General features: G+C 53.2%; 1 protein-coding gene across 1 annotated transcript in view; it reads right to left on the reverse strand.

Annotated features, from left to right (window-relative positions):
* The window catches only part of LOC144717601 (potassium voltage-gated channel subfamily KQT member 4-like), a 56,172-nt gene that overhangs the window by 11,426 nt on the left and 19,304 nt on the right, over positions 1 to 25,442 (reverse strand). Inside the window, exons 4-9 of the mRNA XM_078593095.1 lie at positions 21,203 to 21,278; positions 8,094 to 8,431; positions 6,922 to 7,018; positions 6,409 to 6,480; positions 6,129 to 6,260; positions 5,857 to 5,992 (exon numbers count right to left, since the gene is read on the reverse strand). Coding sequence (XP_078449221.1) covers positions 5,857 to 5,992; positions 6,129 to 6,260; positions 6,409 to 6,480; positions 6,922 to 7,018; positions 8,094 to 8,431; positions 21,203 to 21,278 — 851 coding nt within the window. The remainder of the gene's footprint in view (positions 1 to 5,856; positions 5,993 to 6,128; positions 6,261 to 6,408; positions 6,481 to 6,921; positions 7,019 to 8,093; positions 8,432 to 21,202; positions 21,279 to 25,442) is intronic.

Below are 25,442 nucleotides of genomic sequence, written 5' to 3' on the forward strand. Positions count from 1 at the left end.
GCATCGTACATAGCCAATCGTGCTAATCGGAAGGTGCAGGGGAAGGACAACAAACTAAACAGATAGGGGTCGTGATAAGCACGGTTGCATACGGAGGGTCTGAAATAATTTCAACATACATACATAGATTGATAGGGGTAGTGATAGGGGTTGAGGTAGGCCTGGTCGTAGCTGTGCGATGCACACATAGAGATGCATATACACAGAGATACAGAGGTACAACACTGTGTTTGTGTACAGTATGCGCGACTCAGCAGGCAGCTGTTTTCTTGACGATCCGTGCGCGGTAACGATGATCATCATGATACGTGACATTCATAAGGCAGCTTTCTACTCAAGGCACTGGGAATCACAAATAAACAAACCATGGGCCTAGGCGGGGGAGAATAGAGGGCAAATTGAAGGCAATTCTGAGAGTGGAAGGCACGGCAAGAGTGAGCGTGCATCGGAGCGGGGCTCAGAGCACACCGCCGCGGACTCCACGTGCGCCGTGGTGGAGAGATGATAACTACGTCGCCTGGTATACAGGAGGTCGTGGGTTCGATTCTGACCCTGACGCCTGCTGTATATTTGCAGTTCGCACGTCTCTCCGGGTCCTTTCAGTGTTCTTCCCTTCCACATTTAGAATCAACATCACGCGATTAGAGTATTTGGCCGCTATGAATGTCCGCGTGATGACGATGAGCTACTTGGCTGAGCTATCATTCGCGATGGCCAGGGTCGCTTTTGAAAAAAGAGCTGCACAGCTAAGTTGGGGGTCAGCCTTACCTGGTTAAATACTAAATCGGAAAATAGGCGCTCCGCGGCCGGGGAGCGGCGGCGCAGTTGTGGTTGTCGCAACGGGTGCACCTCTTTTTGTGATCCGCCAACCCCACGATCCGAGCGGCTGGAATTGATCCTTATGGTGGTACCCCGGGGTACCAAATTTTTCTGGGACACAATTTTTTCCATGATTGTCTTCTCTTTGCGCCTGCAGAGGATCGCTTGTGTTGTGATCGAAACGTCGTGGTTTTATTTTTTTCTTAATTTTTTAATTATTATTTGTATTTTATTTTTTATTACGTTAAGAACCAAGAATAAGTCTACATTATAGACTGTACGCTCACTCAGTTTAATAATAATTTCTGCAGTCTACATTATAGAATGCCAATACGCTCACCAAGCTTAAAAAACAGTCTGCAGTCTACATTATAGACTGCCAGTACACTCACTCCGATTAAGAACCAGGCTACAGTCTACATTAATTTATTTTTGTTTTTAATTATTTTTATTTTATTTGTATTATTATTTGTATATCTACGTGACTTTACCGAAAGAATCAAAGAATAAGCAAATAAACACCCAGAAAATAGAAGGGAATGTTTAAAATAGACATGGAAATTTAAAATAGACAGGTGGAGGTGATGGGTCTAGCAAGTCCAAAAGCGGTTCGAGAGTTTGCTTGCTTTAACAAATGCGGCTTGCTAACAGTGGTCTGGAAAGCGAATCGTCTGATGGACAAAAATAATATTTGTATTCCAGAATCAGAATATGTATTTAGACTGGAGGATGAGTCCGATGGGCTCTGTAGCTCTTGTTCGTTGATGTCAAGTAAGGGGTGGCTGGGTCAGCAAGTTACCACAACAACAAACGATAGATAAAACGGAGTACAAGATAGAGAAAAGGTAAGCCAGTCACGAAGAGTAAATAAATAAACTGCAGTGTGTACGAATACAAATTGCATATTTACATAAATCCCGGCCGATGTATCAACACTAAATGCAAGCTTGGGGCAAGGCAACAAAACAACAAACAAAACCGGTCCCAGACCACGCCAAGATAACAACAACACAGACCAGCAGCAGCAGCCTCAATAAAATGGCACGTTACAATCGAACCCTCAATACGCGGCGGTCACTTCAGCGCGGACACAGAATGGAGGAGCGCTGCCCCCTCGCATCCGCTTCAAAACGAGAACTCGGCGACCGCGAGAGCGCCGCTCCGTGCCAAGCCAACGGGGGGGGCAGCCGGGGGGGGGGAGGGGGGCGACACCACCCCATACTGGACATCTGTGTCAAAAAGAGCTACCTAGCTCAACGGATTCCTCCAGTCTAGATATCTTGATTGTGAGGTGCCACAAGCCCCCCCCCCCCGCTCGCCCTCGCTCCGCTTGCGTGGCCGACCGTTGAGGACGGCAGCTGAAGAGGCGCAAGCCCCGGGGAGCGCTCGGCGCGAGAACACAAAATGGGAAACGCAGAGATTCAGTGCAGTGGCACGCGCGCGTGTGTATGTGTAATAACAGCTATCGTGGGTTCACGTGGGGGATTGGCTTGCCGGTCCTGCTTGTAGCCAATAAGGGTTGAGATAGGGAGTGTGGGGCCGCGTGATCACGGCATGTCAGCAGGAGTGATTGGCCCAGCCAATTGGGGCCCCAGCCAATGGGGATCCGGGTAAGAGGCGTGGTCTCGGGATTGACAGGGAACCATCGAGAACGGTCGAGATTGTCCATGAAGGATTGGCTGGGAGGACCACGTGACGAAGGGATTAAGAGGGAGAGAGAGGAAGGATCGAGGAGGAGTCTGGGAACTGAACGGGGGCGAGAGCCACGCGCGTACGGGGCTCCGGGTGCCACGTGCGCGGTGGGAGCTGGTGGGAGTCCGCTGCCGCTACGTTGCCTGCCAGCAACGGAGCGTGTGGGAGCAAGTGTACCGTCAAGTGAAAATAAAGAGGACCGATTCCGAATCCGTCTCCGGAGAATTATTACATATGTATGCGCGTGTGTGTTTGTGCGCGCGTGTGTGCGCGCGCGTATGTATGCGCGTCTGTGCGCGTGTGTGTGCGCGCGCGTGTGTGCGCGCGTGTTTATGCGCGCGTGTGTTTATGCGCGCGTGTGTGTTTATGCGCGCGTGTGTGCGCGCGTGTGTATGCGCGTGTGTGTTTGTGCGCGCGTGTGTGGGCGCGCGTATGTATGCGCGTGTGTGTGTGCGCGCGCGTGTGTATGCGCGTGTGCGCGTGTGTGTGTGCGCACGTGTGTATGCGCGTGTGCGCGTGTGTTTGTGCGCGCATGTGTGCGCGCGTGTGTATGTGGGAGTGGTGGTGCAGTGGTTAACGTGCCGTGCCACGAACTCGGCCGCCCGAGTTAGATTCCCGCTCACGGCCAACACCGGCGACGATTATCTGAACCGTTACTTGGGACTCCCCTCGGTCGACTCAGCCTCAAATGAGTGCCTGGTGCGGCGTGTGGTAAACATCGCCACTGGGGAGACAAAGGCGGCCGGGCGTGGTGCTGCTCACCCACCCCCTCGTGTGCCGTGCTGGCATTCATAGGTGCGAATGGCAAACAGCACTGACTCCAACAGTCTTTTAAGGCTATACCGGGGAACTTTGTCTTTATCTTTGTTTGTGTTGTATGTGTTTATGTACACACGATAACGTGCGTGCGTGCTTTTACGCACACACGAGACCATGCGTGTGTGTTTATGCACACATGAGACCATGCGTGTGTGCGTGTGTTTATGCACATACGAGACCGTGCGTGTGCGGTCTCATCTGGCAAGCTGCTTAGCTTCCCAGATCTTGACGCGTTGCAACGCGTTCGCTGCTCGTCGAAGAGGCTCGCGGTACGATTCCGGCGGCGCCCTGGCTAATACTGTGCTGTGTAGCAACATTGCCACGCGCCACCTGCTTCACAGTGGACGTTGAAGATCCCGTGACGACGTTCGTTAAATAATGTCACGCGAGCCGGCTTCACGCGGCCCAAAAGCTGCTAAATTTTTAAGATTGCCGTGAAAATTACTCGAAACACCGTATCCCACGGAACTGAGTACTGCCTTTTCCTGGCCGGCCAGGTTATGGGTCCTCCTTGAAGCCCATGGGAAGGGAATTTCACAACATATGTGTGATTCACCAACCCTCGCTGCATCCTCCACAGTGCTGGATTAAAAGTGGGTGTGGCCACCACCACCCAAATTGCAGCTGAAATCCGATTTTGTAAAAAAAAAAACGCCAATTCACCACTAAGGTTCCAGCCGGTGGCTCGAACCTTCATGCAAACTCCTGTCATCCTCGCAGTGGCTTATGGCTAACCATCGGTCATCGCATCGCGCACTTTCAGATGTGCTTCTGGGGTCGTCTGGAACGCTCTTCCTTGTGATATTAGGAAGCCACTGGAGCTGTGCACTTTTAAATAATTTAGTTTGAAAACTAATTTCTTTAGAACTGTTTTCGTGTTTAGTTTGGTGTCCTTGCCGCGCGCCTCCGATGAGCACGGTTGATTACGTACGGTGCAAAAGAAGTTCAACATACGTACAGGGTCGGCACATTGCGAGTCACCAGCACCCTCATCATCAGTCAAGATAAATTCACTGCTGGATGGAGGCCTTACCAGGCCGCCGCCACCTCTCACGATCCCACGATCCACCGAGCGCCTGCTCAGGAACCGATCTCGTCGCTCCGTCTCCTCGCTAGAGGGTCCTCTTGGGTTCGTTCCATTCCTTGGCAGCTACTCTGCCATTAATGTTCACTAGCGGAACATCATCCACCATGGGCGGCACGCGCCTCCTGCCCAAGCCCCACACGCTTCTTTCTCTCTCTGCACGATGGAGATATCGCCGATGGCGAACGCAAGCGACACATTTACGAACGTGGCACCCGCTTATGCGACGGTGGCGAGATGTTAACTGCCTCGCCTAGTATGCAGGAGGTCGTGAGTCTGACCCCGACCCTGACACCTGTTGTATATTTAGAATTTGCGTGTCTCTCTCACCGTGGTCGCGTAGATTTGTCTCCAGGTCCTATGGTTTTTTCCTCCACATTTTGCATCGACATGCGGTTAGAGTATTTGGCTGATATAAAATGTCCACGCGATAAGCCACTTTGTTCCGTGATCATTTACGATAGCCCGGTCGCTTCTGAAAAGAGCTACGTAGCTCAGTGGGGCCTTACCTGGTAAAATAAAAAGTTTATTTTTGCTTTAAGATTTTGTACGCAGGACAAGATCATTGGGTCATTTGGTCAATGTGCGACAAGCGGGGCGGCATCCGGGGCAACCCAGAGTGCAAATGCTACAGCTGCAAGACTGATGCATCGCGTGGAGGAGGGGAAGGAGGAGGGTTGCCCTTTGAGCGAATTTCAACCAATTTTGTTGAACCCGGTGGTGAGAACTCGATGGGCAAGAGTGGGGTGGGTCAGCAGGATGACGACAGAAATGAAACAGAGTAAAAGTAGAGCAATGAAACAAAGTTAAATTGGTGCAACCGCATTCCAGATTAACAAAAACAACATTGAAGAAAATTTATTTTTCGGAACGAAGGTTGGCTCGGACAAATTACTTTTAACAACCATTACACGGTTAAAGTTGGATGCGATTGTCGGTAACCTCGATTGTAAATATGCGAGGTGGCTGAGTTTGGGGACGCAAAACACGGACCGGTGTAAGGAGAACAGAGAGAGAACCTAGAGTGCTGAACCCTCCTGCTGCTGTGGGCCATGCAGGGGCCTGGCCCGGCAGAGCGACTTCACGAGCGGCAGCACCGCGCACACGCCCTCCCCGGGGCCTCGGTCGCTTCCTAGGGCCACGGTCACTTCCCAGGGCCACGGCCACTCCCCCGGGGCCACGGCCACTCCCCCGGGGCCACGGCCACTCCCCGTGGCCACGACCGCTCCCCCGTGGCCACGGCCACTCCCCCGGGGCCACGGCCACTCCTCTGGGACCACGGCCACTCCTCTGGGGCCAGGGTCACTTCCCAGTGCCACGGTCACTTCCCAGTGCCACGGTCGCTTCCCGGGGAGATGGCCGCTCCCCCGGGGCTACGGCCGCTCCCTGGGGCCAGGGCTGGAGGGGAGAGTCACAGCGAATTTTCCCGCGAGGTGCATTACCTGCTTCTCCACCTTGATGACCCGACCCATCATGCTCTGGTCTTCCCGGATATCAGACTCTTGGGACACCTTTTCCCGCGATCGTATTCTCTCAGTGCTCAACGCCGGCTGGACCTTGCCCACGATCTGATCCACCCTGGACGCGGGAACGGGGGGCACAGGGAGATGGCGACGTCCTTATCAGCACGGCCTCCGGAGCCGACGCCGGGCGATCTCGGTGCCCGTGTGCCGGTGCCCGCCCGGGGCCGGCGCGCGGTGTGGTTGGCGCTCACCGGGCCTGCAGGCTCTTGATGCGGCTCAGCATGTCCAGGTGGCCCGCCGAGTACTGCTCGATGACGTCCTTCACGTCGTATGGTCGCAGCGTCTCCTTGAACTTCCTCTTGGCCACGTGGAACTTCATGATCCTGAACGCATGGCGACGAGCGGCGGCGGCCACACGTTTGAGTCTACCGTCTACGCGTGTGTGCGTCGCGTGTGTGTCGGGTGTGTATTGTGTGCGTGTGTTATTGTGGGTAGCGGTAGTGTAGCGGTCAATTTGCTCTACTTTAATACCCAGAGTCCTTCACGTCGTATGGTCGCAGCGTCTCCTTGAACTTCCTCTTGGCCACGTGGAACTTCATGATCCTGAACGCATGGCGACGAGCGGCGGCGGCCACACGTTTGAGTCTACCGTCTATGCGTGTGTGCGTCGCGTGTGTGTCGGGTGTGTATTGTGTGCGTGTGTTATTGTGGGTAGCGGTAGTGTAGCGGTCAATTTGCTCTACTTTAATACCCAGAGTCCCGAGTTCTATTCCCGCTCAGGGCCAACACCAGTGACGATTTTCTGAACTGGTCCTGGGCCTCGCCTAGGACAACTCAGCCTCCATCAAATGAGTACCTGGTATGCTGTGGTGTAAACATCGATACTAGAGAGACAAAGGCGGCCGGGCGTGATGTTGACCACCCAGCCCCTCGTGTGCCGTGCCGGCTTTCATAGGTGCTCGCTAACAGCACTCGCCCCTACAGTCTTTCAAGGCTATACGGGGGATCTTTGTCTTTGCGTGTGTGCACGCGCGCGGTACGTACCGCACACCGCGGATGGCAATGCGCAGTGCAGGCGTGAGCTCCTCCACCGCCATCTCACAGTGGCACCTCCGGTCGTCAAACACCTCGTCCGTGCTCTCTAAGGGACAAACGAGTGACGTGAGCAAACACCTTTGAAGGTCGGCGCCGCAATGCGCGAGGGGGTGAGTGGCCAGCACCATGCCGGGCAGGCTGTGGTTCACCAGTGGTTTATGCGCCGCACCAGCCACTCTTTTAAGGCTGCGCCGACCTGGTGGAGGTCCAGAATCGGTTGAGATATTCGCCACTGTGGTTGGTGATGAGTGGAAATGGAACCACTGCACCATCGCTCCCATCCCTGCTCTGCATATGCACGTACAAACATCTCCTGCACAGCCTTAACACATTTCTAGGACAAGTGCTGTTAGCGAGCACCTATAAAGGCTGGCACGGCACACAAGGGTGTGGATGGGCAACACCAAGCCAGGCCGCTTTTGTTTCCCACGTGGCGGTATTTACACATCGCACTCATGCACTCACTTGAGGCCGAGTCGACTTAGGCGAGGCCTAGGACCAGTTCAGAGAATCGTCACTGGTGTTGGCCTTGAGTGGGAATTGAACTCGAGTCGTCGGGGTCGTAGCACGCCTAGTACCACCACACCTTGCCAGCCTCTCACGATTCCTGGACAATGTACCACCAACCACTCTGAACCAGTCTCTCTCCACTGCTAGACAATGAACCACCAGCACACCGAGCCAGTCTCTCTCCACTGCTAGACAATGTACCACCACCACCAGCACACCGAGCCAGTCTCTCTCCACTGCTAGACAATCTACCACCACCACCAGCACACCGAGCCAGTATCTCTCCACTGCTAGACAATGTACCACCACCAGCACACCGAGCCAGTCTCTCTCCACTGCTAGACAATGTACCACCACCACCAGCACACCGAGCCAGTATCTCTCCACTGCTAGACAATGTACCACCACCACCACACCGAGCCAGTCTCTCTCCACTGCTTGACAATGTACCACCAACACCAGCACACCGAGCCAGTCTCTCTCCACTGCTAGACAATGTACCACCACCACCAGCACACCGAGCCAGTCTCTCTCCACTGCTTGACAATGTACCACCACCACGCCACTATCACACCGAGCCAGTCTCTCTCCGCTGCTGGCTGACTGCCTACCCTCGGAGCACTGGCGAGACTGTGCGGCGCGGAGCCGCAGCGAGGGCCGGAAGCGCGTGCGGTCGTTGAAGCTCCAGCTCTTGGTGACCTTGGCTGGGCTGCCGGGCCCTGCCGTGTCCGTGCTGGGGGAGCGCCGATCCGCGCCCAGGGGGGCCCGGCCCCCCGCGCCCCCACGGGGGGGGCACTGGGCCCCTCCCCCCGACCCCGCCGCCATGCACCCGCCCGTCGCCGCGCCGACGCTGCCGCCGATGCTGTAGCCGCCGCCGCCGGCGGTGGTGGCGGCTGCGGCCCCGCGGGGACTGGAGAGGCGAACTCGCTCGCGCAGACTCAGCTTCTGGCTGCACACGACGCGGGCACGCGGTGGGGCGCTCTGGTGACGACGATACCGCTGCACGCGTGCTGTACACCACGCCCGATGACAGAGACACTCGTACACGTGTGTGTACTATACGAACTATTTATTTATTTTACCAGGTAATGCCCACTGAGCTGTGTAGCTCTTTATCAGAAGCGACCTGGCCACAAATGATAGGGCAGCGAAGTGGCTTGTCACGTGGAAATATATAGCAGCCAAATACTCTAAACGCATTTAATTTCTGAATGTGGAGGGGAAAACCGGAGGACCCGCAGAAAATTCCACGCGACCATGGGGAGAGAGGGACACGGAAACTCCAGAGAAACAGGCGTCAGGGTCAAGATCAAACCCACGACCTCCTGTATACCAGGGAAGGTAGTTAACAACTCGCCACTGTGGCACTACTAGGCAGGTCTCCCAGATTAGACATTTTAGACGATCCAAAAATGTTTCCGCTTCGCGTCCGATTGATCCGAAATACGTGACATCACGTGAAGTGACGTCACTAACGCAGGAAGTGATGCCACATCGAGTGACGTCACTGTCATGAGCAGGAATACGCCGTTAGATCATCGCGTCGTGTGAAACATGAGGAAATCTAGAATGATCTAACATTTTCTCTAACAAACCCAAATCTATTTTCCCCACATTGGAAACTAAACCCTAATATATATACACAGGACATAATCACAAACACAAAAAACAACAAAGACAAAATGTTGGGACAAGAGCTCTCAGTAAAGACAAAAGATCCCCCGCATAGCCTTAACAGATAACAGACTGTTGGGGCAAGTGCTGTTAGAGAGCACCTATGAAGGTCGGCAGGGCAAACGAAGGAGTGTGTGGCAAACCCCACACACGGTCGCCTGTACTGATGTTTACACACCATACTAGGCACTCGTTTAGGGATCAGTCGACGTAGGGGAGGCCCAGGACCAGTTCAAATAATTCACTACTGTTTTTTGACCTTGAGCGCGAATCAAACTTGTGTTGCCGGGTACATAGTTTAGTGCGCTAAACGCTACGACTCACCACTAGAAAAGCAAAGCCCCCCCCCCCCATACAGCCTTAACAGACTGTTGGGGCAAGTGCTGTTAGTGAGCACCAATGAAGGCAAGCATGGTCAGTACCCCGCCACAGAGGCGTAGCTAGGGGGGGGGCAGGGGGGTACATGTGTCCCCGGGCGCCAAGGTAAAGGGGCGCCAAAATGAGGCTTACAACGTTACATTATAACTTGTTGCGGCGGGCGCGGCAGCCTGAAACTACTGCACAAATCTACACCTCAACCTAAAAGTTTATATATCCCGCCACACACCGCCTACATGTCATGTAATTACATTTTGGTGCGCGGAAAATTTGAATGCGGATGAGGATAAAAATGTTGGAAACTTTCTCGCGCTGATCAAACTCGTTGCTCAGTATGACCCATTGTTAGCAAAACACGTACAGCACGCAGGAGAAAATCCGGGATCAGTTTCTTATTTGTCACCAGAAATGCAGAATGAATTTATCCACATACTTGCGTCGACTGTAAAGAACCAATTGTTGAGTGATATCAGGAAAAAAAAGTACTACGGTATCTTACTTGACTCAACTCCTGATCTAGGACATCGGGAACAGCTTTCTCAGGTCATAAGATTTGTGGATGTGGATTTTCAAACTAAAAAAGTAACTATCAAAGAATCATTTTTAGGTTATATCGAGATACATGCAAAAGATGCAGCAAGCCTAGAAAGAGTCATCGTCGAGAGACAGAAATCTGACAACATACCTCTTAGCCGACTGTCGGGCACACTGTTATGACAATGCTGCTGTGATGACTGGGCATATATCCGGCCTTTTACAACGAATATGTGACAAAAATCACAGAGCATTGTTTGTCAACTGTGACAACCACAGCTTAAACTTAGCAGGAGTACACTCAGCTAAACAGGATCCACTTGTCACATTTTTTGGAACAGTTGAAAGTATATATTTGTTTTTCTCTCGTTCAACAATTCGTTGGGAAGAGTTAAAAAAAGCTGTGCCCATCACAGTAAAGCAGGAGTCTGAAACACGCTGGAGTGCACGATCAGAAGCTGTTAAAGCTATCTATGAAGGACTGGATAAACTAGTAGGGCTGCTAGACAAATTATCGGAGGACGTAACTATGACACCTGAAACCAGAAGTGATGCAGAACAGTTACAGGCATGCGTATTAAATTTAACTTCATAGTTTTATTACATTTCTGGAATGTCATTCTTGGAAAAATTGATCGTGTTCAGAAGCGCTTACAGGATCCTACTATGAATTTCAAGGAAGCAGCAACTGATCTTGAATTTTTGGAGCATGAATTTTTCAAGCTTCGTGATGATTTGAGCCAAGTTGCTGTGGAAAACGCCAAAACAAGATGCACGGCATGGGGGATCGATGTGGACAGAAGAATTAGGCGACGTCGGAAGATGCCAGGAGAACTGGCAAGAGATGCAGGACTTTCAGCAGAAGAAATTGTGCGCGTTATGAAGAGCGTATTTTATCGACTTCAACAGGAGATGTCAACATGGTTTTTACGACTAAAAGACCTGAACACAAAATTTGGATTTCTGCTGGACGTCAAAACTCTTCTATCCGACACAGATGTCGATGCAATTCGTCGAAATTGCACAGATTTTGGAAATTTCTATGACACCGACATCAATGGCCACGAATTTTTCACGGAAATTGGAGATTGCAAAATGCTGCTCAGTAACCGGAATGAAGTTCTACCAGAAACTCCTTTGGATCTTCTTGGTTTTATTGTGTTTTATGGAGACGACATATTTCCGAATTTGCGAATTTCACTGCAAATTGTATTAACAATAGCAGTTTCAATTGCAAGCTGTGAGCGGTCGTTCAGCAAATTGAAACTTATTTTGTCGTATTTGCGTGCTTCAATGCGACAAGATCGTCTCAGCGATCTTGCTCTTCTTAGCATTGAAAGAGAAACATTGGAAAAAACAGATTTTGATTACGTGATTGACCAGTTTGCGACAGTGAAATCAAGAAAAATGTATCTTTTGTAAACTATTTCAACCAGTCTACGATGTTTCGTAAAAATTTGTATTGTTATTCCTTATTCGATGTAATAGGAAAATGTGATTAAACGGGGGGGGGGGGGGGGGGGGGCGCCAATTTTATAGTTTGTCCCCGGGCGCAAAATATCCTAGCTACGCCTCTGCCCCGCCAAGTCACCTTTGTCTCCCCAGTGGTGATGTTTTTACATACGGCACCAGGTACTCATGTGAGGCTGAGTCGACCTAGGGGAGGCCCACGACCAGTTCAGAAAGTCGCCCCTGGTGTTGGCCGTGAGCGGGAATCGAACTCAGGTCGCTGGGTTCGTAGTACAGTACGCTAACCGCTACAATACCGCTCCCCACTACGCACATGAATGGACACATATTTACAATACATCATCCGCACACATATATATTTTTTTCTCAGCGTAGTTTATCAGTCGTGCACAAAGAAAACGTGCACACATCATCTCACACAACATTTGTGTCAATGCGTTAAATGCGCGCAAGTCACACAAGTCATTTACAACCACCGCACCGCCCGCTCCCCACACACAGCCCACAGTCCCGGCATGCGTGCACCTTTGTAGGTGCTCGCGAACAGCACAATCCTTTGCAGGGGCTAAACGGGGATGTGGCATCCTCGTCCAACGTTCGCAGGCACACACACACAAGCATGCAATGTGACTGTGGCCAGAAGCCACACGTGCGCTTGCAGGTGCACGGTTATACATGCAGCCCTTCCAAGCGCTCATGCAAACGTGGTGCACACACAGGCACAGGCACTCGGTCGCCTGCTGGGATGAACACAGCACCAGGATGCCGTGTGGATTTTGCCTCCTATTGTACATCGCGGCAATGCTGGTGTGTCGTTGTGGCGTCGTTCGGCAAGGAGAGTGGGACCAGGAGTCCCATTCAGTCAGTCGATTAATCGACTAAACTTCGACTGCTTCTTCCGTGGTCGACTACCCGGGGCCCCTTTAAGAACGGCACCCCGCCTCGCGAGGGCTGGAAACCCCATTGCAAGCTACGCCTAGCGTGATGCGGCCGATGATGCCGATGGTGTGACCGAGCACCAACCTATCGCCTGCCGTCGAGCGGCACACGTGGGGAACAGAGGCGAAATGTTGTGATTCCAGCAATCCGCTAAGTGGAGTAACGTAACCGATAATTGGTAGAGTGATCAATCACCCGAGCAGCCGGATCGCCCCCCCCTTACGCCTCCGTTGCGATTTCAGTTGAGACGAACGATTCGGGAATTCGGTAGTTACACAAAAAGCTCCCCGGCACGCTGTGTAAAACGTCGGACATCATGTCGGCACGCAGAACGACGCGTGGGAGAGCTGCGCCGCACAACCTCGTGAGCGAGCGCCGCATCGTAAAGGAATCCCGGGTTCCCAGCGAGCATCGCTTGACAAGTGGAAAAACGTCTCCCCGGAACTCCGACGGCGAGCAGAGAATGAAAAGTAAGAATAGGTCTGTACCCTTTCTGGCAATAAAACAGGAGGCGTTAAGATGTTCAAACACCAAATAGAAACCTTTTGCAAAGAATCAAGTACTGCATTAACCACACGCGATACTTGTGGAAAACATCCAAACAAAACATGCTCTGATATATGCATTGTTTTTAAAAACGTATTGGCCTACACCAGAGACAGCCTTCTTTAGGGCCTAGAGTCTAGACTCACCAGTGTCAGACCAGAGAACGCCAAAAAGCGAACAGCACAAAGACAATGCACGTTCAGAGCATTTATAGCTCGGGGTGAGCAGCTACAAAATGGGACTTTTTTGCCAGTATCAAAGCATGAAAAAATAAGAATATTATCAGAGCATGTTTTGTATGCATGTTCATCACAAGTACGTGTGGTTAATGCAGTACATGATTCCCTGCAAAAAGGTTTCTATTTGGTGTTTGAACATCTCCTGTTTTCTTGTCAGAAATGGATGAACATCTGTTCGAATTTTTCATTCTCTAATATTGGCAACAATGGTCTCATGGCGAGAACAGCGTCGCGCGATGCCCCGTGGACGACGCCGCAACGGCCCCTAACGTCGTGCAGCAAGCGGCGCTATCGAAGATTGGGTTTGTAAGGGCGGAGCGTGTTTCTTGAGCTGAGCAAGGCTACTGTCGTAAGGGATTGGGGAAAGGGGCGACGGAGGTAGGAGAGAATTCCAAGGTGGAGCGGTGCGAGGGAAGAAGCGAAAAGAGAAGTGGGGTGAGATGCAGCGTGGCGAGTGAGAGGGTGAGTGCGTGAGTGAGTGGGTTGTTGTGACCTGTAGTGTGGTAAGTGAGAAGGTGAGTGGGTCAGTGAGTTGTTGTAACATGTCGTGTGGCGAATGAGAGAATGAGTGAGTGGCTGAGTGTATTGTCGTGACCTGTAGTGTGCTGAGTGAGAGGGTGATTGCGTGAGTGAGTGGGGGAGTTCCTTGTTGTTGTGTTGGCGTGCTGCGCTATGAAAATGGGAACCCGAATTCGATTCCCGCTCAAATTGAGACGCACGTGCGAGTCAAGGCGATTATCGAAAAACGGCAGCCAAGTGTAAACTGTGGAAGAGCGATCCTTGTCGCGGTCTCACCCCCCCCCCCCATTGAGTCAGCCGTGTCCACGCAGAGCGAACAGCAAGACCATCTGAGATACCAAGGCCCTCTGAGACACCAAGGCCCTCTGAGACACCAAGGCTCCTCTAAGACACCAAGGCCCCTCTGAGACACCAAGGCCCCTCTGAGACACCAAGGCCCCTGTGAGACACCATGGCCCCTCTGATACACCAAGGCTCCTCTAAGACGTCAAGTCCCCTCTGAGACATCAAGGCCCCTTTGAGACGCCAAGACCCTCTGAGACACCAAGGCCCCTCTAAGACAACAAGGCCCTTCTGAGACACCAAGGCCCCTCTGAGACACCAAGGCTCCTCTAAGACACCAAGGCCCCTCTGAGACACCAAGGCCCCTCTGAGACACCAAGGCCCCTGTGAGACACCATGGCCCCTCTGAGACACCAAGTCCCCTCTGAGACATCAAGGCCCCTTTGAGACACCAAGGCCCTCTGAGACACCAAGGCCGCTCTGAGACACCAAGGCCCCTCTAAGACGCCAAGTCCCCTCTGAGACATCAAGGCCCTAGAGACACCAAGGCCCTCTGAGACACCATGGCCCCTCTAAGACGCCAAGTCCCCTCTGAGACATCAAGGCCCCTTTGAGACACCAAGGCCCTCTGAGACACCAAGGCCCTCTAAGACACCAAGGCCCCTCTGAGACATCAAGGCCCCTTTGAGACACCAAGGCCCTCTGAGACACCATGGCCCCTCTAAGACGCCAAGTCCCCTCTGAGACATCAAGGCCCCTTTGAGACACCAAGGCCCTCTGAGACACCAAGGCCCTCTAAGACACCAAGGCCCCTTTGAGACACCAAGGCCCCTCTAAGACACCAAGGCCCTCTAAGACACTAATGTCATCTGAGACACCAAGGCCCCTCTGAGACACCAAGGCCCCTCTGAGACACCAAGGCCCTCTGAGACACCAAGGCCCCTCTAAGACGCCAAGTCCCCTCTGAGACATCAAGGCCCCTTTGAGACACCAAGGCCCTCTGAGACACCATGGCCCCTCTAAGACGCCAAGTCCCCTCTGAGACATCAAGGCCCCTTTGAGACACCAAGGCCCTCTGAGACACCAAGGCCCTCTAAGACACCAAGGCCCCTCTGAGACATCAAGGCCCCTTTGAGACACCAAGGCCCTCTGAGACACCATGGCCCCTCTAAGACGCCAAGTCCCCTCTGAGACATCAAGGCCCCTTTGAGACACCAAGGCCCTCTGAGACACCAAGGCCCTCTAAGACACCAAGGCCCCTTTGAGACACCAAGGCCCCTCTAAGACACCAAGGCCCTCTAAGACACTAATGTCATCTCAGACACCAAAACCCTCTAAGACACCAAGGCCCCTCTGAGACACCAAGGCCCCTCTGAGACAGCAAGGCCCCTCTGAGACACCAAGGCCCTCTGAGACAGCAAGGCCCCTCTGAGACACCAAGGCCCCACTGAGACACCATGGCCCCTCTAAGACACCAAGGCCCCTCTGAGACAGCAAGGCCCCTCTAAGACACCAAGGCCCCTCTGAGACACCAAGGCCCCTCTGATACACCAAGGCCCCTCTAAGACACCAAGGCCCCTCTGAGACACCAAGGCCCCTCTGATACACCAAGGCCCCTCTAAGACACCAAGGCCCCTTTGAGACACCAAGGCCCCTCTGAGACACCAAGGTCCCTCTAAGACACCAAGGCCCCTCTGAGACACCAAGGCCCCACTGAAAGACCAAGGCCCTCTGAGACACCAAGGCCCCTCTGAGACACCAAGGTCCCTTTAAGACACCAAGGCCCCACTGAGACACCAAGGCCCACTGAGACACCAAGGCCCCTCTAAGACACCAAGGCCCCTCTAAGTCACCAAGGCCCCTCTGAGACATCAAGGCCCCACTGAGACACCAAGGCCCCTCTGAGACACCAAGGCCATCTGGGACACCAAGGCCCCTCTAAGACACCAAGGCCCCTCTAAGACACCCTGGCCCCTCTGAGACACCAAGGTCCCTCTGAGACACCAAGGCCTCTCTGAGACACCCTGGCCCCTCTGAGACACCAAGGCCCCTTTGAGACACCAAGGCCCTTCTGAGACACCAAGGCCCCACTGAGACACCAAGGCCCCTTTGAGACACCAAGGCCCTCTGAGACACCAAGGCCCCTTTGAGACACCAAGGCCCTCTGAGACACCAAGGCCCCTCTAAGACACCAAGGCCCCTCTAAGACACCAAGGCCCTCTGAGACACAAAGGCCCCTCTGAGACACCAAGGCCCCTCTGAGACACCCTGGCCCCTCTGAGACACCAAGGCCCCTTTGAGACACCAAGGCCCTTCTGAGACACCAAGGCCCTCTGAGACACCAAGGCCCCTCTGAGACACCAAGGCCCTCTGAGACACCAAGGCCCCTCTAAGACACCAAGGCCCTCTGAGACACCAAGGCACCTCTAGGACACCAAGGCCCTCTGAGACACCAAGGCCCCTCTGAGACACCAAGGCCCCTCTAAGACACCAAGGCCCCTCTGAGACACCAAGGCCCTCTGAGACACCAAGGCCCCTCTGAGACACCAAGGTCCCTTTAAGACACCAAGGCCCCACTGAGACACCAAGGCCCACTGAGACACCAAGGCCCCTCTAAGACACCAAGGCCCCTCTAAGTCACCAAGGCCCCTCTGAGACATCAAGGCCCCACTGAGACACCAAGGCCATCTGGGACACCAAGGCCCTTCTAAGACACCAAGGCCCCTCTAAGACACCCTGGCCCCTCTGAGACACCAAGGCCCCTCTGAGACACCAAGGCCCCTCTGAGACACCCTGGCCCCTCTGAGACACCAAGGCCCCTTTGAGACACCAAGGCCCTTCTGAGACACCAAGGCCCCACTGAGACACCAAGGCCCCTTTGAGACACCAAGGCCCTCTGAGACACCAAGGCCCCTTTGAGGCACCAAGGCCCTCTGAGACACCAAGGCCCCTCTAAGACACAAAGGCCCCTCTAAGACACCAAGGCCCTCTGAGACACAAAGGCCCCTCTGAGACACCAAGGCCCCTCTGAGACACCCTGGCCCCTCTGAGACACCAAGGCCCTTTTGAGACACCAAGGCCCTTCTGAGACACCAAGGACGTCTGAGACACCAAGGCCCCTTTGAGACACCAAGGCCCCTCTGAGACACCCTGGCCCCTCTGAGACACCAAGGCCCCTCTGAGACACCCTGGCCCCTCTGAGACACCAAGGCCCTCTGAGACACCAAGGCCCCTCTGAGACACCAAGGCCCTCTGAGACACCAAGGCCCCTCTAAGACACCAAGGCCCTCTGAGACACCAAGGCCCCTCTAGGACACCAAGGCCCTCTGAGACACCAAGGCCCCTCTGAGACACCAAGGCCCCTCTGAGACACCAAGGCCCCTCTAAGACACCAAGGCCACACTGAGACACCAAGGCCCCTCTGAGACACCAAGGCCCCTCTGAGACACAAAGGCCCCTCTGAGACACCCTGGCCCCTCTGAGACACCAAGGCGCCTCTGAGACACCCTGGCCCCTCTGAGACACCAAGGCCCTCTGAGACACCAAGGCCCCTCTGAGACACCAAGGCCATCTGAGACACCAAGGCCCATCTGAGACACCAAGGACGTCTGAGACACCAAGGCCCCTCTAAGACACCAAGGCCCTCTGAGACACAAAGGCCCCTCTGAGACACCAAGGCCCCACTGAGACACCAAGGCCCCTTTGAGACACCAAGGCCCTCTGAGACACCAAGGCCCCTTTGAGACACCAAGGCCCTCTGAGACACCAAGGCCCTCTAAGACACCAAGGCCCCTCTAAGACACCAAGGCCCTCTGAGACACAAAGGCCCCTCTGAGACACCAAGGCCCCTCTGAGACACCCTGGCCCCTCTGAGACACCAAGGCCCCTTTGAGACACCAAGGCCCTTCTGAGACACCAAGGCCCTCTGAGACACCAAGGCCCCTCTGAGATACCAAGGTCCTCTGAGACACCAAGGCCCCTCTAAGACACCAAGGCCCTCTGAGACACCAAGGCCCCTCTAGGACACCAAGGCCCTCTGAGACACCAAGGCCCCTCTGAGACACCAAGGCCCCTCTAAGACACCAAGGCCCCTCTGAGACACCAAGGCCCTCTGAGACACCAAGGCCCCTCTGAGACACCAAGGTCCCTTTAAGACACCAAGGCCCCACTGAGACACCAAGGCCCACTGAGACACCAAGGCCCCTCTAAGACACCAAGGCCCCTCTAAGTCACCAAGGCCCCTCTGAGACATCAAGGCCCCACTGAGACACCAAGGCCATCTGGGACACCAAGGCCCCTCTAAGACACCAAGGCCCCTCTAAGACACCCTGGCCCCTCTGAGACACCAAGGCCCCTCTGAGACACCAAGGCCCCTCTGAGACACCCTGGCCCCTCTGAGACACCAAGGCCCCTTTGAGACACCAAGGCCCTTCTGAGACACCAAGGCCCCTCTGAGACACCCTGGCCCCTCTGAGACACCAAGGCCCTCTGAGACACCAAGGCCCCTCTGAGACACCAAGGCCATCTGAGACACCAAGGCCCATCTGAGACACCAAGGACGTCTGAGACACCAAGGCCCCTCTAAGACACCAAGGCCCTCTGAGACACAAAGGCCCCTCTGAGACACCAAGGCCCCTCTGAGACACCCTGGCCCCTCTGAGACACCAAGGCCCCTCTGAGACACCCTGGCCCCTCTGAGACACCAAGGCCCTCTGAGACACCAAGGCCCCTCTGAGACACCAAGGCCCTCTGAGACACCAAGGCCCCTCTAAGACACCAAGGCCCTCTGAGACACCAAGGCCCCTCTAGGACACCAAGGCCCTCTGAGACACCAAGGCCCCTCTGAGACACCAAGGCCATCTGAGACACCAAGGCCCATCTGAGACACCAAGGACGTCTGAGACCCCATGGCCCTCTGAGAAACCAAGGCCCTCTGAGACCCCAGGGCCTAGGAGCTTGGCTCTCTTTTCGATTGATGGATACGTTTGATGTTTTCCGATTGACGCAATAAAGCTTGACGCAATAAAGCATGATTTTCTTTTTGTGGGAACCATACGTACAGCAGCACTGCACCGACATTTATTTTTTACAATAGTAACTCGTTGGGTGAAGACCTCCCCCCCTTCCCCCAACGCCACGTTGGTCGTGAGCATTGTTTGACCATACTTCACCATGCTGGTCATTGCGTGTTGATGAAGAGTGGAGGAGCGGGGACCGGTTCAGATACCAAGCACCACTGCTGCTAGCCGTGGCCGGAAATCAAACTCAGGTGGCCGTGATGATAGGTTGTGTCGACTCCCAACCAAGAATTGAACTCACGATGACCTGCTTGTAAGTCGAGTGCTTTAAACATCTACTGTCACATCTCCGCTCAGATGATCCCCTGGGGCAGCGCTCATCACCATTTGACCCAGTGGTGTCACTGTAATCTGATTACAGCGTGAAACCCAGGTCAATCGATGGCAATGCAATTGTAATCTGATTACAGGTTTGAAGATAAGTCAATCAATTAAGGCCACCACCTGTAATTGGATCACAGCACGTTGGGGAAATAATATTGCTATTTTCCAATGGAGAACCGGTTAAACGTGACGTTTTGAAAAGTTCTCAACTTGAATTAATCTGATCGTGACCCTCTCATAGGCCAATTGCCAGAGCACGACTTCACGCCTTCAGCGGCCGCCGGTTTCGGAGGGAGAAATGGTAGTTTGCGTGGAGGAAGCCAGCGTTGCCTGTTTCACGTCTCTGTCTGCAGGGAAGATTTTTGGGTTATTTTTGTCTTCCAGGACAAGAAGCGATTGCCGTGCAAGTGGCACCGAGGCTGGCGTGGCGCAGTGACCAGTGACCACACTGCGGTTTTCTAAGTTTATTCAGCGAGTGGCTCACGGAGGAATAGCCATTTAACGTGAAAAAATTAGTAATAAAAAAGTTACACTCAGGTGAAAAAGAAACATCAGCAAAGACGACAGAAAAAGTGCCCCGATGCACGACTTTGGGATTTACGAAAGTGGATTCAAGTCGTCCAAAGACACCTCACACGTCTATTTTATTCTATTTAGGATTTATATGGCAGTGCCCTTTCAAGGGTACTTTACAATGCAAGCCCACGGCAGTACACAATGGGGAAAAAGGAGAGCAATGAGTGGGGTGGTACAGCTATCAGTTAGGGAGGTGACGGAAGGGATGGAGGGACAGGAGCTAGGAATGGAGCCGCGTGATGTTGCAGGGGTAGATAAGGAGGAATGATCTGGAGTGTGATGGTGAATGAGGGTGACAAATGGGTGAAACGTGGATGAGAGGCATGGATGAGGGTATTAGAAGGGGGGTCGGGGCAGAGGTCTGGTGACCGGATAGTTGGGCTGATTGAGGAGCACAGAGCAGGGCTGGGGAAGAGATGTGGTGAGGTGCACATAGAGAAAGTGAGACGTGGGAGCTGGGTCAGGTCGCGAGGGAGAGACCTTCTGGAGCCGCCAACGACGTCATGAGGCAACTTGCCGAGTCCTGAGCTCAGTGAACGGATGCAAGTGTAGTGCGTGTGTGGGATCGCTGCTACTAGGGCATCACGTCCGCGTCCCAGACTGTTGCTCGGGTTTGTAGCTTTCACAGACTGACAGACAGCTGGGAGTAGTCTTTGTCGCGTGATGGTTAATTCGATTTTTTTTTATTCGGCCAAATTAAGCGCAGGACTAAACGTAATGTGGCAGATTCCAGAACCCGGTTGACCCCGAGCCTGGGTTTCGAAGGGAGAACTCAGCGGTATGTACGTTGAACTTCTTTTGCGCCGTACGTAGCCAACCGTGCTAATCGGAGGTTGCGGGGTGGTGCCAGTTCAGTGCTCTGCCTTCTGAGACAGCAGCCGCCTGCCCCTCATCGGTCAACGACGAATTCCTGGAACGCGAAGCAGCACAATGAGCGCATCTCTCCGGAGAGCTGCTAACGAAACCGTCCCTGCCATCACGTCCATCGGTTGATTTTTTTGCTTTCGTTTCCGATCGAGGAAAATTCCCGTCATGCATACCCGCATGCCAGCGGTGAGGACACAAAAGAGTAGAGGCCCTGAAGCCGGCTCCACGCCTGGGCGATCGGTTGTGCAACTCAGAATCACTAGCACGCGGTCGTTCGTGGGACTGGTGGCTCACAGCGGAAACTGACTCGGATTGGCAGCGTCGATCTGCTCGGCGGCGATCGGCAGCGACGCCAGCTGCCGCGAGCGACCTACGAACCGCGGAACGGTCATTACGGCGCTGCGAGTGCCGTTTCATCTCCTCGTTGCAAAAGAGGCGGCAGATTCACGAGAATCCGAGCCACGACAACAACGTTGGCAAGAAGGAGATGCGTCGAGTGATCCTCGCGCGTTACGAGACGAGCGGAGCCACCGCCACCATCGTTAACGAGTCAGTTGCCGCGACAGGACTATGCCACGCTTCCATGATCGCGAGAACCCCGTCGCGCAGCGACCGCTCTATCGGAAGGCAGCAGCGGCGGCGGGCGATGATCCGAGCTGCGCGATTTGGAGAGTAGCGATTTTTAATGCGCAACTCGATCGTCGTTGGGGCGTGAAAACGCGGCACTAGAGCGTCACCACAAACGCATGCCCCGCACGGCACACGCAAGCCGCACCGTGGCCGGTACCTAGCCTTGCGAATGGTCCGCATCCGGGGAAACCGCAGTGTGACATGTTTGGTATTTCTGGTGGGAGTGGAAAGACAGGGCGGGAGGGGGGGAGCATTACGTGGGGAGAGGGAAGGGGGGGCAGGAGGGGAGAGTTACGTGGAAAGAGGGTGTGACCAAGCGAGACCTGGGTGGTGTGGGTGCCATCTGCAGGGAGGTGGATAACGGTGGTGACAAGGTCGATATAACCTGTGGCTACGGTGGTGATGACGATGGTGATGATGACAGTGGTGATGGTACATTTGTAGCATTGTTAGTGATGGTGATGATGACAAAGTTGGTAAAAAGATTGTGGTTGTAGAAAGGTTAATTGAATTATGATGAGCATTATGGTAATCATGCTCGCAGTAGACATGATAAGGACAAATATGAAGATGATAACTGACTCAATTCAAAGCTTCCGTGACTTACAGGAATAACTCTTTGGTTCTTTCGTTAAAGTCACGTAGAAATAAATTAAAATACATAATAGAAAACGACATTTCGATTGCAACATAAGCAATCGTCATCAGGTACGATGCAATACAACACAGAGAGTCGGCTAACATAACAGTCAACACCCTACCTGGTTGATTACGTTCTTCCAAAGATTGCTAAATTCGAGAGAGAGACAAAACACAGACACGGAGACACAAAGACAGAAAGACAAGCAGAGACTCACACAGAGACAAACAGAGAGAGACACACATAGGCACACAGAAGCAACGCCTATGTGTCGAGGCCTCGAGGTGTACCTGATGACGATTGCTTGTGTTGCAATCGAAACGTCGTATTCTATTAATATTTTATTTTATTTCTTTCTTCGTGACTTTACCGAAAGAACCAAATAGTAATTCCTGCAGTCACGAAAGCTTTGAATATAGTTTTAACCACCTATACTCTTGGTTCTTTTCCAAGACGAAGGTACTCTGCAAACCTAACGGCTACCTTCAGAGATTTGTTCATGAAGCCATCCAGATATATAAACACAGACACAACTTCAACCGAGAGGATGGATACAAACTGAGCAATCAATGGAAGGACGTTATTAACCAGGTAAAGTCTTAACTGACTGTGATGTTTCCATCCAACCTGCATATGTCAGCTGTTATTTCGACTCTCTGTCTCTCTCTATGCCTCTCTCTTAGATCTCTCATGCTCACATGTCTGTTGGATTACACTCTCATACTCACAGGCCCTTCGGATTACACCCGTTGGGTTGCACTCCCTCGTCGAGGAGGCCGTTCTTCTTCTCCTTATTTTCTACAGTTACATGCTTATTTCTCACATTAACATCATGCTAATCCCTCACATTAACATCATGCTAATCCCTCACATTAACATCATGCTGATCCCTCACATTAACATAGCCACTTCCGTGCCCTCGTTTAGGAGGCCGCTCTTCTATCTTACAGTTACATGCTAATTTCTCACATTAACATCACTAACCCCGGCCACTTCTTTGTAACCCTTGAGCTACACCCATTTCAAACCTTTTAAAACAGTCTGCCTCAGCAGCAGACCATGCTTTCCCACCTGATGATGGACGCTTGTGTTGCACCCGAAATGTCGTGATGTATTAGATTTTCTACCTACGTGACTTTACCGAAAGAACCAAAGAGTATGGATTCCTGCAGTCACGAAAGCTTCAAATCAAGATTTTAACCACCTCTACGGGGAGGATTTGCCGTGCTTGTTTGTTTCACACCTAACTTCTAATTTAGCAATATTTGGAAGAACGTAATCAACCAGACTATGCGTTACCTGTGTGTTAACCGACTCTCTGTGTTGCATTGCATTATACTTCCTAATTTAACTATATTTGTTTATCCGTGCTTGTTTGTTTAGAAGTCCAGTGCCAGCTCCTCCGTCCGCTTTGGGCAGGCCGTGCTTGTTTGTTCCACACAACTCTCTCATTGTTCTCTACCCTCCCCCCTCTCTGCCCCACCCCCTCTCTATTTAAGGCCTCAACACAAAGGCGTTCTTTCTGTTAGTCTCTGTGTGAGTCTCTCTCTACTTGTGTGTCTGTCTATGTGTCTCCGTGTCTGTGTTTTATCTCTCTCTCAAATTTCGCAATCTTTGGAAGAACGTAATCAACCAGGTGGGGTGTTGACTGTTGTGTTAGCCGACTCTCTGTCTTGTATTGCATTATATTTCTAAGTTTTACTAGGTTTGTTTTCTCATTCATTCGTACCTGACAACGATTGCTTGTGTTGCAATCGAAACGTCGTATTCTATTATTACGTAATTTAATTTCTTTCTACGTGACTTTACCGAAAGAACCAAAGAATGATGACGGTCATCATGATGATGGCAATCCACAGCGATGTAGATGAGCGTGTGAACGTAGGATAAGCAAGACGGCATCATCGGGATGAAGTCTGAAAGATGATATCACGGCAATACAGCTCATGAAACGATGACAGCGTTCGTCAAATGTGGCCACTCTCTCAGTGCCACTCTCCCTGAGCCACTCCATCTGCGCCACTCTCTCTGAGCCACTCTCTCTGAGCCACTCTCCCTGAGCCACTCTCTCTGAGCCACTCTCACTGAGCCACTCTCTCTGAGCCACTCTCACTGAGCCACTCTCTCTGAGCCACTCCCTCTGAGCCACTCTCACTGAGCCACTCTCCCTGAGCCACTCTCCTTGAGCCAATCTCGCTGAGCCACTCTCACTGAGCCACTCTCTCTGAGCCACTCTCTCTGAGCCACTCTCCTTGAGCCACTCTCTCTGAGCCACTCTCCCTGAGCCACTCTCTCTGAGCCACTCTCCCTGAGCCACTCTCTCTGAGCCACTCTCACTGAGCCACTCTCTCCGCTCCACTCTCTCTGAGCCACTCTCTGAGCAACTCTCTCTGAGCCACTCTCTCTCTGAGCCACTATCCCTGAGCCACTCTCTCTGAGCCACTCTCTCTCTGAGCCACTATCCCTGAGCCACTCTCTCTGAGCCACTCTCTCTGAGCCACTCTCCTAAGCCACTCTCTCTGAGCCACTCTCTCTGAAGCACTCTCTCTGAACCACTCTCTCTGAGCCACTCCCTCTGAGCCACTCTCCATGAGCCACTCTCCCTGAGCCACTCTCTCTGAGCCACTCTCTCTGAGCCACTCCCTCTGAGCCACTCTCTCTGAGCCACTCCCTCTGAGCCACTCTCTCTGAGCCACTCTCTCTGAGCCACTCTCCCCGAGCCACTCTCCCTGAGCCACTCTCTCTGAGCCACTCCCTCTGAGCCACTCTCTCAGAGCCACTCTCTCTGAGCCACTCTCCCTGAGCCACTCTCTCTGAGCCACTCTCCCTGAGCCACTCTCCCTGAGCCACTCTCTCTGAGCCACTCTCTCTGTGCCACTCTCTCTGAGCCACTCTCTCTGAGCCACTCTCTCTGAGCCACTCTCTCTGAGCCACTCTCCCTGAGCCACTCTCCCTGAGCCACTCTCTCTGTGCCACTCTCTCTGAGCCACTCTCTCTGAGCCTCTCTCCCTGAGCCACTCCCTTTGAGCCACTCTCTCAGAGCCACTCTCTCTGTGCCACTCTCTCTGAGCCACTCTCTGAGCCACTCTCTCTGTGCCACTCTCTCTGAGCCACTCTCTCTGAGCCTCTCTCTCTGAGCCACTCCCTCTGAGCCACTCTCTCAAAGCCACTCTCTCTGAGCCACTCTCCCTGAGCCACTCTCCCTGAGCCACTCTCCCTGAGCCACTCCCTCTGAGCCACTCTCTCTGAGCCACTCTCTCAGAG

Source organism: Lampetra planeri, chromosome 4 (genome assembly GCF_965212315.1).
Source record: "Lampetra planeri chromosome 4, kcLamPlan1.2.h2, whole genome shotgun sequence".
Lineage (NCBI taxonomy): Eukaryota > Metazoa > Chordata > Hyperoartia > Petromyzontiformes > Petromyzontidae > Lampetra > Lampetra planeri.